The 14,619-nt window shown below is 41.7% G+C and overlaps 1 protein-coding gene across 2 annotated transcripts; it reads right to left on the bottom strand.

Moving 5' to 3' along the window:
* Positions 1 to 8,529: 8,529 nt before the first annotated feature.
* Positions 8,530 to 14,388, bottom strand: cdca7a (cell division cycle associated 7a). Of its 2 annotated transcripts, none has more exons than XM_035408209.1 (10): positions 14,062 to 14,388; positions 12,752 to 12,892; positions 12,470 to 12,592; positions 12,028 to 12,246; positions 11,862 to 11,939; positions 11,211 to 11,405; positions 10,716 to 10,850; positions 10,475 to 10,624; positions 9,315 to 9,451; positions 8,530 to 9,102 (listed from the first exon to the last, which is right to left on the bottom strand). In XM_035408209.1, exons 1-10 carry the CDS (start codon positions 14,080 to 14,082, stop codon positions 9,072 to 9,074), a joined length of 1,230 nt encoding a protein of 409 aa, XP_035264100.1. In that variant the 5' UTR covers positions 14,083 to 14,388; the 3' UTR covers positions 8,530 to 9,071. The 2 variants fall into 2 exon arrangements, with proteins under 2 accessions (XP_035264100.1, XP_035264101.1); XM_035408210.1 differs by lacking the exon at positions 14,062 to 14,388 and adding an exon at positions 13,782 to 13,876.
* Positions 14,389 to 14,619: the final 231 nt, after the last annotated feature.

Raw genomic sequence — 14,619 nt, 5'->3', positions numbered from 1 at the left:
CAAATCATTTGTGTGCGTCCGTGTGTGCGTTTATTCACCAAGTGTACAAAATATTAGGGACACTCACCCTTTCCATGACCAACCAGGTCTAGGTCCACTTCAGTCAGCCTAGATCAGTGGTAACCAACCCTGTTCCTGGAGATCTACCATCCTGTAGGTTTTCGTTTCAACTCTAATTTGGCACACCCAACTCTACTAATTAGCAGCAAAACAAGATCTCTAGCTGTTGAATGAGATGTGCTTTGTTAGGATTGGAGTGAAAACCTACAGGACAGTAGATCTCCAGGAACAGGGTTGGTTACCACTGCCCTAGATGAACAGACAGAGACAGTTGTTTTAAACCATTTGCCTGTCATTGGCTGGATGCCCTTTGGTCAGTGGGCCATTATTGACACTTTTATGCTGAGAGTAAAAAAACCCAGCTGTGTTGTATTTCTTGATACCCTAACAAGCTAACCTGGCAGTAACTACCGTGCTTCATTCAATGACATTAACCTTCTGAATGGCACACAATCCATGTCTCAATTTCCTCAAGTTATAAAATCTTAAGCCTGTCTCCTGCTTTTCATCTATACTGATTGACGTGTATTTAACAATTGAAATCAAAAAGAATTTGAATAGTCAGTCTGTTTCAGGGAAGGAACACGTGTCCTTAATATTCTGTATACTCAGTATATATTTTGTGTATAAATCATATATTTCCTGTATTGATTCAATATTTTGTTGTAGAAAATTATTCCTAAGTGCAAGTGACCTTCAGCCCAACCCTGACCCCCCCCCCCCCCCCCCCCCCCCCCCCCACACACACACTGATGCATCCATTTATTTATCTTGTTTACATTCACTAAGCATAACTGTTCATTCAGTTGATCTCTATAGAAGAAGTGATGAGGCACACTTACGCTGTTACAAGTAACAGGGATGGAATGTCTGCCCAGCCAATCATATAGCTCGGTTGGAACTAACTCTTGGGAAACTTGTATACTACACTGTATATTGGAATCTTTTGCTGATGCTTATTTTCAAATGAAAAGGTTCAGAACCAATATTTCACTCCACTGTACTTAGGGTTAAGTACAGTGCTATACACTTGTTAACGCCACAAAGGTCAAAATGGTTCAAACACATTCTAAAGTGAACTTATTTCCTTTACTAAAACAGGTTTGTGGCAGTTTACTCCTCATCCTGTCTTATGAACACCTGTGTAGCTGATCATCAGTCTGGAGGTACAGTATTTATCTTATTTGCTGATGATCATTACATACTAGCCAAATAGTAATTCAATACCTAGGTATGGCCTAGGTCCAGGCACCTGATTTAGTTTTGAACTAAAAGTAAAGCCAAGACTTACTATATTTATATGAAGCATTGCTATACTCTAAAAAATGCAGACATGATTTCAGACAGGGCATGACCAGTCATTACTGGATTCAGCCCTTCACCATTCTGAAAGTAAGCCATCATCTATGATAGGTTAATGATGACTAGAAATTAAAAACCTAAAAGCTTAATGAAATCTTTTATTCCCAAAACTATTTATTTATTTAGCTAACGTCATATGTGTTTTTGGTCAGTTTCATGATTTTCATAGACTGATACTTCAGAATCTCAGGGACGTTTCAGAAGTGAGGGAGCTTATGCATGAGGTCTCGCTGAACACCTCCATACTACAGACACTCTGTCCATTCAAGCAAATGAGGACATGTCCCTTCCTAAAGATGTCATCCTTCTGCTAAATGGCATGGCCACTTTGCAGCATTTGGAGAGAGGGCTAGCCAAAAACCATGAACTAAAAGAGAGAATGGTAATTTTTTTCATTTGTGGTAGTGTTTTTCAAAAGCTGGGATGTAAATAAAGGCCTGGATGAGGGTTTTAAAGGGGAATGAAACCCATCTTAAAGGCATACTATCCAGGATTTGTACTTGAAAATATAATAAAATAAGCATGATAAGGCATATCTATGATGCACTGGCAATCTCTGTCTTCATGCATTTTTGCCAAATTTGTGCACCTTCACTTGTATTTGTTATTGAAAAATTTGTTTGCTCTTCTCTGTGTGGGGAGGGATGGGTGTGGCTACTGAGCCTGTGGTTTGGGGTCATATTCAAGGGAGTGCTTGCTGCTAAAGCTAGCTAGCTGTTCTAATGGCCCAGATACAGAGAAGCAAAGAGACAAGCCGACTGGGCTCTTTCAAGAACTACAGTTACTGTAACTATATATTGTAGGGATCATCAACTCAGGCCCTCAAATCCAAATCCAGCCCTGGTTTTCTTTGCTCGTGGGTAATTAGTGCTACTAACTGGCCACACTGTCTTCATACCTGACTCCCAGGCAAAGGGAGGGTGGAAAACCAGTAGCTCTCAGCTCTCGAGGACCGTGAGTTGCTGATCCCTGGTATATTGTTTTGCGCATGCGTATGTACTATAAGCTTGGAATTGCTTTTCCTTGGTAGTGTCAGCTGAAGTTCGCCAATGGGATAAAAAGCTAAACAGAATTGGCTTGTTTTCTGTTATCTGTAAGTAACTTTACGCTACGCAGCTAAGGTTCCCAAATGTCCAGTCTTTTACCTGGATGTCTGGTTTTCAAATTATTTGTACATGTCCAGTTCGTGGTCCCAACCAGACAATGCAGTCTAATGTCGGTCCGAGTACTTTATGAGAGAATAATTGGCGGCAGTTTCTAATGAAGTTGCGTGTCTGTGACTCAGTTAGGTACTCAGGGGTGAGTGAATGGGGTTGAAAATAGAGGAGGTCTGGGGCAAAATATAAATGTCACTTAGGTGTGAAAACTCAAGTGAGCTTTTGTGCCACAAAGGCCTTTTGTGCATTCATTGTCTATGGAGCCGCCCCTGATTTAACATCCAGGTAACATCACAATTTGGAGAGTTTTCTCTTCTACCATAAGGAGAAAATGATGCAAATTCACGAACATAGTTAAATATAACTATAGGTCAATTATTTGGCTTCCAAAGGAGGGAAGACTCTAAAGGATGCAACAAGAAGTATATTAGAGCCTATTCTCCAACAGCCTGTGTATTTTGATTTTGATGAAATGTGATTCATGCACGTCCTCTGCAACATCTGTCAACTAGGAGGCTGAGATGCATTTGAGTGTGCCCTACCTCCTGGACAACAAATCACAGGCCTTAGTGGTTAGTAAATCCCAAAGTTCGGAAAGCACTTGAAGAGGGGTCATCAACGTGTCCGTACACGGACAAACGTGTCCGTGGCAAAAAAAAAAAAAAATTGATTGGGAAAAAAAGTTACTTTTTTTCCCATGATAATATACATTGCAATCTGTTTGAGAACAGCGAGGAGCACAATGAACTGAGCAAACGTACAATACTCCTGCTCACATTAAGCCCAGACACCTGCAGCTGTGAGCGAGATTTCAGTCATATGAACGCTATTAAATCTCAAACACGAAATGCCGCATTCATGCCTGTTTTAGGATTGCCACCTGCCCATATACAACGGCTGACTTTCCAGTCTCCAAGTTTTCATCATAACAAGGTAGGGCACTGTTTTTTTAATGTTAGAAATACTATCATAAATTGTGTAGCATATTAAAATATGTACTATGGCAGATTGTGAGGTCTAGCATGCAATTGTGTGTTTTTGGTAATATTTGACCACTTCAAGTTTTGTATGTCCGTGGTAAAAATCGCATTTTGACCAAAAAGTCAGTCACAAGCCGACACGGTGATGACCCCTGCACTTAAATCATTTTTAAGCCTACTAGATTTTAGAACAGAATATGACAGTGCACTCACCACATTTAAAATTTATCAGCATTTGGCAGGTAATTGGTGCCAAATTCTCTGTCTCAAAAATAAAACAGCTTTGTTAGGTTGATAACACACTCGCAAGTCTCTCTCTCAAGAGTATGCTCTGTGTAGAATTTATATTAAGGGTAGTTTGTTTATTGTAATTTCAAGAGCTGTTAGGAAGAATCGTGCTACCAAGGACATGTCTGAATAAAGCCTTCAGAAAGAGGTCTGATGGGGGGGGGTTGTAGGAGGAGGAGGAAATAGCGACAGAGACAAGCAGAGAATAGTTGAACGATAATCCTAGGATGTATGTACATACAGTTAAGCCCAATATTATTCATACCCATGCCAAATTTAGAGTTATAGTAAATTTTTATTTGACGAATAGGTTTCTTCTGGCTGGAAATGACATAAGGTGACAAATGACGGTAAGACATGGTGTTAGATATTAATGAAAGATATTACCTATTTTTATGTTTTTTTACATTTGACAAAACATTCCATGTCCAAAATTATTCATACCCTTTCTCAGTAATCAATGGCAAAGCCTTTATTTGCCATCACAGCAGTCAAGCGGTTCTTATAATTTCCAACAAGCTTTTTGCACGTCTCCACTGGGATTTTGGACCATTCCTCTTTTGTGAAGATCTCCAAGTCCTTAAGGTTGGAAGGCTTCCTTGCCATCACTCTGGTCTTTAGTTCCCTCCACAGATTCTCGATGAGATTCAGGTCTGGACTCTGGCTGGGCCACTCAAAAACGTTGATATTGTTTTCTGTTAACCATTTCTTGTCCACTCTGGCTGTATGTTTCGGATCATTGTCTTGTTGGAAGGTCCAGTGCTGCCCAAGGCCAAGTTTTTCTGCAGACTGCCTGATGTTTTCCTCCAGAATCTTAATGTAGTCCTCTTTTCTCATGATGCCGTTTACTTTGACAAGGTTGCCTGGCCCATTGACTGAAAAACACCCCCAAAGCATTACATTCCCACCACTATGCTTGACTGTGGGGATGGTGTTCTTGGGGTTGAATGCTTCTTCTTTCTTTTGCCAAACGAAAGCCACATCCCTGTGTCCAAGCAACTCCATTTTCGTCTCGTTCGACCACAGAATTGATGACCAAAAGCTTTCTTCTTTGTCAAGGTGAGCTTTTGCGAAGGCTAGGCGAGCTTTTGTGTGCCTGTCTTGGAGAAGTGGAATCCTCCTTGGTCGGCGTCCATGGAGGTCAGCCTTGTGCAGTGTCTGCTCGAGTGTCTGCCTTGAGATGTTGGTACCAGAATTGCTCAGTGTGGTGTGGGGATGGCTGGTTTAAGCAGCCACACCTGCCTGGGTCAAGCTAATTAGACCTGGCCAATTGGATAATTGGTTAATAATTAGATAATTGGCCAGGCTAATTGGACCCAGGAACAGGAGTGGCTGCACCTGTGCGTAGTGAGGTAATCACTGCGCACAGGTTAAATCTGCCATCCCCACCCACACAGGTGAGCCTCTCTGTCATGACAGTGTGTTAACATCTGCTCCTCGGCTATAACATCTTGCCGACCCTTGCAAATAAACGTGGACTGTTTTAACATCTTCTCCCTGTGTCTCTGTGCTGTGCCGGAGGCGCCCCACGTTGGGCGCCACTGTGGCAAACACGCCTGCCACAGGCCACCGAAGTGGCTTTTCTTGGGGCCCTCCAGCACAGAGACACAGGGAGAAGATGTTAAAACAGTCCACGTTTATTTGCAAGGGTCGGCAAGATGTTATAGCCGAGGAGCAGATGTTAACACACTGTCATGACAGAGAGGCTCACCTGTGTGGGTGGGGATGGCAGATTTAACCTGTGCGCAGTGATTACCTCACTACGCACAGGTGCAGCCACTCCTGTTCCTGGGTCCAATTAGCCTGGCCAATTATCTAATTATTAACCAATTATCCAATTGGCCAGGTCTAATTAGCTTGACCCAGGCAGGTGTGGCTGCTTAAACCAGCCATCCCCACACCACACTCAGATTCTTCAGGATGGCCTTGGTGGTGATCCTTGGATTCTTCTTGGCCTCTCGCACTACCATTCTTGCCAGCGCAGGGGTCACTTTTGGCTTCCTACCACGCCCTTTGAGATTTTTCAGTGTGGAACTCCTTGTACTTTTTGATGATGCTTTGCACTGTGGCCACTGGCACTTAAACACTTCGATATGGTTTTGTAGCCTTTCCCCCTCTTGTGAGCAGCCATAATGCGCAACTGGAGGTCCTCACTAAGCTCTTTAGTTTTAGCCATGACTTGCAATAGACTAGAAACTGACTGCATCAGCTGTTCTCAATTTATAGTTGATTAGAATGCTCTAGAACATGGTAGAAATTACCAGGACCATTTGGAATAGTATAGAAACTTGCATTTCCTCAAATGAAATTGCAACAATTTCAAGGGGAATGAATAATTTTGGACATGGCATTTTTTGTAAAAATGTAAAACAAGCACGAAACCGTCCAGACCCACAGCGCAACTTGGCAAATTATATTTTTAGGTTGATTTTATGCGCTCATATATGGCAGTTGGTTCTCTCAGAATTCTGACTGATAGGCAGGTCAATATTTTCACTGGGGAGTTGATACATCCTGCCTTATAACTTCAAAGTCCCAGGTCATTTGTGAATGGTTTAAATGGATTTTGAAAATAGACACTTCATGCTACAATCATGATAATGGTAATGACTGCTGTGAAGTTTAGGTAGCAAACAACAAGGCTGAATCCTTTTGACGTAATTTACATAGAAACTATACGCTCAGATCGCCTAGTTTCACTCACTGTGGCCAAGCAGAATCGATAACATTTCAGAAAATATATAAGTTTAAAAGATTTAATTCAATCTTCTACTGGGACTTTTGCCATTTATTGAGGGTGTGACAGAAAATTTCGGTGCTGCTGACTATAATCGAATGTTTTTCCACATTTACTGTTCGATTGAGAAAGTACCATTCACGGTACATTTTTATGGGTTAGTGCTGTCAGATTGTGCTAGGTACTTTACATTAACCTTGTACAGATCAATAAAGGCTAACAGCACAGTACCACTTACTTCTTGTCACTTCTACCACCATTGTAATGAACTAAAAAAAGGCTACAAACTACCTTTTCTATGAGAAATGCGTTGTCGAGCTCATGCGCATACACTGCTGGCGACATTCTAAAGCTCCGTTTTGCCCTCCGTACTATATAGCTAGCTAGCTATGGCACGTCCTCACCTCTGTAACGTTATTTGTTGTCCTCTGAGTGTCCATACATCTGTATCGGTGGTTGTAGCTGTGTGTCCTTAGCTCCTCATGCGTGCAGGATAGCATCAGTACGTGGCGAATTAGGTTAACTAAAGTAGGCGATCTGTACACGCTAACTAGGTTAGCGCGACGCCTTTATCTGTCTGCATCTCCCATAATCACTTCGAACGGCACATTTTTAAACACAGCTTTATCGCCTAACGTTACTTTAGGTAACCCAAACCCTATGTTCGCGTTTCACCGACTCCGAATAAACGAAGCACCACCTGCGCATGCTTCCTACTAAACGTCCCTCTCAGATCGTCCGTGACTGAGTGACAATTTGCCATGCATAGCCCACGGCGCCAGTTCCTGTGCGTCGTGGGAAAAACATAGAAATAGGTAACATTTTTCATTAATATCTCTAACACAATGTCTTACCGTCATTTGTCACCTTCTTATGTCATTTCCGGCCAGAAGAAACCTATTCGTCAAATAAAAATTCACTATGACTCAAAATTTAGAATGGGTATGAATAATTTTGGGCTTAACTGTATGTGTCTTATATTTTAGTGGTCATACTGGGAGTTTTTTTTCTACTTGACAAAAGAAAATTTGTTTATGTGCATTGTGCCTCCACTTATGTGTTTAATTTTTGTGTTATTGTTAATTGAAACCACAACACATTTATTGTATTTATTGTCTGTATATTTTGTGATATATAATTGTCTATGTATTTAATTCAATTCATTTATTCTTTTTATTTTATGAATATACATACTTAAGCCGAATTTGTGCACCTTTTACCTGTATTTGTTATTCTAAAATACGTTTGGAATGTTTATGGGCATGGTGCTATTTTCTCTGTGGGGAGGAGTGGGCATGGCTACAGGGCCTGTAGTTTTGGATCAGATTTCAATGAAGTGTTTGTCAGTAGTCAGCTGCTGCAATTGCAGATGCTAAGAAGCCTAGATACAGCGAAGCAAAATGACAAGTCGACAGGGCTCATTCAAAAACTAGAGTCAACCTTGGAATTACTTTTCTTCGGTGGCTGAAGTTCGACAAGGGGATGAAAAGTGGAGTTGGCCTGTTTTATGTTGGACCTGTAAGTTACATTACTTTTGGCTAGCCAGTTAGGCAGCTAGATGTCCGAGGTTGAGTAGCTTTTGTATTGAATTCTGCTCTTCCATCAAGATGTCTCCCCCCCTATAGGAACTGTTTACTGTTTATAGTTGCAACCTAGCTAGCTCGGTAATTGAGTGTTACAGTTAGTAGTCCTGAAACCCGGAAGTAAGTTTGCATTTTTGAGCCATGGGTTCCCTCGTCAGATTTCCAATGCAATTTTCCCATAGACATTTCATTTTTTTGCCGAAAATAAGGTCTGCTAAGGCTAAGACAGCTTGATGACAAGTTGCTATAATGAAACTACAACAGTCGCTTTCTGGCAACCACCACTCTCGTTTTCACACTAGCCCACCTGCACAGGACAACCGTGCAAAAAAATGAACATCAGATACTGTTTAACGCAATAGGACATTTAACATTTTCTCTTTATTATCAACAGTGGGGCAATGGTAAAATTATGTAAATTCTCCACCAACTTGGAGCAAGATGAACATAAACAGGGATGGTAAAACTGGAAAGACAAAGGCTCATGTAACTGATGAGCTATAAGGTACACTCAATTTTCAGCAAAGTATAAAATAATTAAGTAACCAAACTGATACATGCACACAGCAACTGTATGTACTCTAATTGAGTTCATAATAGCCTGAAACTAAAAAAATTAGCACATTGCATTTCATTATATGCGCTTCTAGACAGTCAATCTAAGGACCTACGAGCAACTGATATTAGCAAATGTCTGCTTAAAACTGCTTTTTCTTAAGGACTGATAAAGCATTATACATTTAGAACAATGTAATTAAAACTTTATAGAATTTATCTGGAATACAGGAACAGGAAAAGCACATTGGGCACAGGGGGCGCAGAATAAAGGTTTTGCAAAGTAGCCACATCGCAGATTCAAGAGATGCCACTGGCCAAAAATTGCATGGGCTGCCACAAGACTGGTTCACTGGCTCCCTTCCAACTCACGTTTCAGACTGTAGAAAGAAAGAGAGGTGTTACCCACACCAAAACTCCAGTGCCTTCAAGAGAAGTAAGCTTGCATTCAATAGGTCATTGCCTTTAAAAAATGAAATGAAATAATAAAATAAGAAAAACCCTTAACATGCAGAATGTTAATTGTATGTATCATTCAACCCTCCCAGGAACCCCCATAAACAAATTCAACCAAAGGTGGATAAATGTTCACCTGAGCAGGTAGGCGTGCACATTGTCGTAGCCATGGTATTTTGCGAGGTAGACGAGGACACCAGTGGCACAGCGTCCGTCACGCGCCCTGCAGAAGCTACAGTTGCAGATTCCTCTGCACGGGGGACAGCGCCACTCCTGAAGAAAGACAGACTAGTCACTGACAATGTCCAGTATTCACATAATCAAAATACTGACCTTCCTGCAACTCCAAGTCTTCCCTTCCCTCCCTGAAAACCTCTTTAAATAGCAGCCCTTTAGAAAGTACAGGTTTCAGCAAAATATGACTAACTGCAGGTAGCGAATGGTGAAATAATTCAACTTCATTTCAGAGACCAAATCCACACTTTACCCTGTTTAAGGCTGCTTATAGACTCAGTGCCCTCAAATTATTCACACCCTTGGAACAGAAGAGCAAAGACGGCCGTAAAAAATAAAGGTAATGAGCCATAATTCTATGCTCCAAAAAAAAAAGGGGATATCGGTTAAGAAACTGAGCTTTTCACTAGTAAAAGGAAAAAACACATGGAAACAATTTCAAATGGCAGGTAACCACATTCAAATGCTTTATCAATTAGTTAACTATATTCAAATGTGTCCATTTGATTCAATTCCGATTCTCTGAATGTGACCTGCCTGGGTGTGCAGATCACATTTCTCTGTATCGAAGTGCTTTCTTTTACATCATACATCACTTGCCCTGCGGCCACAACGCGTTCCCCAGTCCTGACTTTTCATGCATGTCTCTCTAAACAGAATTGACAATCACAGCAGCCATGAATGCCATGGTAACCAGCTGTTGTCACCACCATTGTTGGCATTGCTGGATTACTGCCATCACTGCCAACCAGGGAAATATTAATGAATAAAAAATAATAAAAGTGGTTCCATACTGAAAGCTTGAAGATTGTTTATAAAACCATATATCTTTTGTTGAATCATCTTGTGTACAGACATTTTAATACAGTTTATTCTGCACATATGTGATGTGATGAGTTCAATGTCTCTCAACATACAGGGCATGGAAGTCATTTAAGTGTGGACAATCAGACAAACAGGAAATCTGACAGAGATCTGAACTGGACCAGATAAGAGTATAAACGTAGCCCTTAGATCACAGGCACTTCCCATTAGTAGACTGAGGAAAGACGCAGTACTCACTGGGTCCAGTAGGGCATCTCGGACCTCTTCTCCGTAACGGTTGCGGAGGCATGGCCCACAGAACTGACCCCTCACTCCAACACACTCTGGGTTACGGCAGTTTGTCTTGGTGTCCTTGGTCTTCTGGCGACACTGGTGGCAAGTGGATCCCTATGGGGCCCCAATTAAACCAATGTATTATAACAGTGCAAATCAGACCCATACAACCATTCACCCACAAGAAGCGTGAACAAAAACTCACAGTGGAGCGGTCGTAGACCTTCTCTCGGACGTTGAAACAAATGTTATCCAGCTCAGCCTGTGTAACATCCTCCACAGGACGGACCACATGAAGAATGGCCATCGTTCCATTGTAGCTGCGCCGACGAGGCTCCCTCTACAAGCAGAGTGACAGATAAAACACACTGGATTCAAGGCGGAGGGGGGACAATGTCACAAGACATTGATCTGTAGGTGTACCTACTCATCCAGGAGAAAAGAAAGTCTTAAGGTCCTATCAAGAACTTTGCATTGAGGTGATATGGAGCAGTAGCTAGCCCTGAACATCAAGTTATCACATTGCAAGTGACAGAGTGGCCCTTGATCAATGCAACAACTGCATGAATACAAGATGTATGGCATGTTGTACCAATCACAGATCTAGCAAACCAAGGTCACATGAACTACAGAACAGAATATGTAATCATTGCTCTAGGCTCTAACCACTGCTCCATGTCTTCCCAGGTAGAACACTCACCGTTTCTTCTATCACCTCTTCATAGCAGCGGCTCCTGCGCACCAGACTGAACTTATCCTCCGGGTCTTCCTCAGGCGGGGGTGAGGGGGGGCCATCGATGAGGGAGCGGGAACGTGTGTGAGGTCGAGAGGTGCGCTCAGGGTTCCTCCTACGGGCACTGGGAGTTCCCACAGAATGGCGGGGGACACGTCGAGGCTGCAGAAAGAACAACATGCACACCGACAACTCAACTACATCATCCCAATTTACAGCATACCGCTTCTATCAACACTGCTACCTTATAACTAACCCACCTGGGACAGAAGGAATGGGTACACTGCTTCCATCTTATATGCAGAAAAAAGCAAAGCACTGTTGTGCATAGTGACTGTGTAAGGCAGAGATACACAAATCTGGCCCGTGGGACCAGTAGTTCAGCTGGCTTTCATTCCTCCCCTCTAATCAGGGATCAATTTAAACCTGACGCACCAGATGTATACAATCTGTGGCCGAACAGTGACATTGTTGAACTATGGACTATCAGGCAGAAGAAAAAACCAGCCGTACTACTGAACTTGAAGGTCAGTTTTGAGCATCACTGGTGTAAGATTTCAGCGCTCATAAACGCATTCGAATAAAAACGGCCAAAGCAGTATTTATCTGCATCCTCACCGTATTTGCTGTGAGAAGAGATGTCCTTTTGGGCATCAGCCCAGGTACTTTGTTCAGCTCGGCCATCAGTTTAGAAAGCTGAAAAGACATCGATCACCAAGTCAGTGAGAGCTCATTACTGCGCCTCCGCAGTACCCATGCACCCATAAGCCTGCACCTTGCTTACCATCGCTTTGTTCTCCCGAATGTTGAGCGCCCTCTTGTCCAAGAAGCTTTCACCCTCCTCAGAGTTGGACTCAGGGTCTTTGGACTGAGGGAGGGCCTCTGTGGAGGATGCCTTCTTGTGGACCGTTTTCCTGCTGGGGAACTTCAAGGCCACCTTCAAGGTCTGTGAACGTCGGACATGACGAAGAGGCTCTGAGCCCTCTGAGTCAGAGTCCACATTCTGAAATGCAAAAAAGAATTATAGAATATAGAAATGATAGAATTATGAATATTCAAAAGAATATTCAACTTTAATATTATCTGGACCCTAAACCATAGCCTCACATATTCCTCAAATAATTTTTTTTTTTTCTTTTATTGTGGGTTGAATTTATGAAAGATATTTAGACCTCATTTAAATGCCAGAATTAGTCAGTCATTTGTTTGGAGAGCTCAGAACTCACCATGGTCTCCATTACATTGGTTACATCTTTTGCTGCAAACCCATCTGATGTCTCTTCATCTGAAGTGGCCTCAAACACCTTGGACATCTTTGCTGTCACCCTGGCCCTGGTGTATGGTCTCTTCTATGATGGGAGAAATAGTATGCATGTGCATAGGCATTATATCAAGGCCAACCACTTACTGTTCTGAAGTCAACAATTCCAACATGGAGGCGGTATGATCAGTTAACGCATTGGGAAACTGATACCATCTGCATGTAACTTTCAATTAAAACTGCTTACAGTATTGGAGAAGCCATCAGAACCAAAGCTGTCACAGCTATCATCAGATGAGGAGGAAGACGTTTCCATGGGAACCAGAGGGACATTACGGAAGCTCCGCAAATTCATCCTGGTGCTTGCTGTAACAGGGGCCTGCTGCCGCTGGATCAGAGAAGCCAAGGAGTCAAAATTAGCAATGTACTCTTCTAACAGGTGAGATGTTACCATTTTCACATTTAGCCTTCTATCTAATATTTCCCACACCAATGACACAGAAAGGAAGAGTGAATTATTCTTATTTCTTAATTGTAATTTCCCCCGTTTGTGTTACTATGCCTACTGTGCAAACTTGAATGTAAGCCCAGCTAACTAACAGGCTGTTATGATAGAGTAACACAACTGCAACTTGCATTGCATATCTGGTTCACTAACCAATATGCAGCAACCTATGTTTGACTATGTCATTATGTTTGCCAGTTTCACTGACTAACCTTACGTAAATAGGTACTCCAAAGTAAATAATACTGTGAAACAAAAGGTAACCAACTATCAAAATAAGTAGTGCTTTAAAAAGATTGTTTCGTATCCTGTGCTTCACACAGTTGCACAATGAGGCTAAATTCGACAGAGGAGTATGATCAAAGACGGTTATTTAAAACAAAAAAATAAACTAGGTCCCTACTGATGGAGCGACAGTTCAGGATAGAAGTTGCAAAACGTTCATCTTCTGGCGACTATATATTAATCGATAGGCTGACAGTGGTCAACAATAAACACATTTCTGTTTCCATACATTTCAATTCAATAGCGAACCTACAGGATCGCGTGAAAAAAGTGGAACGCCTGTGAAATTTCGCGCGAAAAGTTCAGTCCACGCCCCAAGTACTTTAACATATTTGAAGGTGAACTTGTAGACCTCGCTAGCTTCGTAAAAAACAAGTTGGTGCTATGCAGCTATAACACACATGAATCGAGGTCAGAGAAGAGATAGGAAATGTACATATAACCCGTTATGTAGATTGAATTGCGTGTGTCGACTTAATGAACCCACCAACTTGCAAGCAAACCTCAGCCAACTGCTAATGTAGTCAGCTACTACGCTGGCAGGAGCAGGGGATGTAAAAATAGCTGTCAAACGAGCTTGCTGACACGTATACTTACTGAAAGAACAAACAGATATATATAGTCAGTTAAAGACGCAAGCCCAGTTAAGGTAACTTGTACATAGCAAAAACCAATGCTTGGACTAACGTTAGTTACAACTCTAACGACAAGATAACTTCACACTTTCAGAAAACCAACTGCGAGACTAAACTATCATTCTTTCTTACCTTCGTGCGAGAAGGAGCCATTTGGTACAGTGGGATATATTCTTAAGAATAACCAAACTCGTTACTTATGTGAGACTTCTCCAGACGCTTCTGCACTGATTCTTCTGTGATGATCTCTTACAGAAAGTCTGGTAGGAACACCCACTCAAAGAGACAACCTAAGCAGAGATTTCCCGCGCGTGTGTGGAGTCCTTACAGATACTTATACGTAAGTTTAGATTGTTAAAACAAATCTTCATTGCCAACGTAAAATAAAATTAATAAAAATCTATAAATGTAATGTATATCATTTGTCATCTAAAGTATACAGGTTATTTGGTTTATTTGTCTCTGTTCATGACTCTGCACTTAAAACTCATTCCAGGTCCTGCGCCGTGGCGCTAAATTCTACTTGTTGATTTGCAAAAGGGGCTGGACAAGAAAAGCACACTGTTTCTCGTCATTGTTTAAATTGTTGGTTTTGCCAACTTTGATGCATAATCGTTGCACATTGGCAGTTACGATAAATAAGCGGATGATTTAGTTTTTTAAGATGCAGTCTTATATCAGATGTTTTGA

Source organism: Anguilla anguilla, chromosome 3 (genome assembly GCF_013347855.1).
Source record: "Anguilla anguilla isolate fAngAng1 chromosome 3, fAngAng1.pri, whole genome shotgun sequence".
Classification (NCBI taxonomy): domain Eukaryota; kingdom Metazoa; phylum Chordata; class Actinopteri; order Anguilliformes; family Anguillidae; genus Anguilla; species Anguilla anguilla.
The sequence above is the reverse complement of the archived record's forward strand: the minus strand, read 5'-3'. Positions and strand labels throughout refer to the sequence as shown.

Excerpts from the sequence above, each read along its gene's own strand:
- cdca7a (XM_035408209.1), bottom strand. The coding sequence starts at position 14,082 with ATGGCTCCTTCTCGCACGAAG. Across the intron at positions 12,593-12,751 it reads CTGATGGCTTCTCCAATACT|AAGAGACCATACACCAGGGC; the intron begins GTAAGCAGTTTT and ends CTCCCATCATAG. Across the intron at positions 9,103-9,314 it reads GTGCACGCCTACCTGCTCAG|TCTGAAACGTGAGTTGGAAG; the intron begins GTGAACATTTAT and ends TTCTTTCTACAG.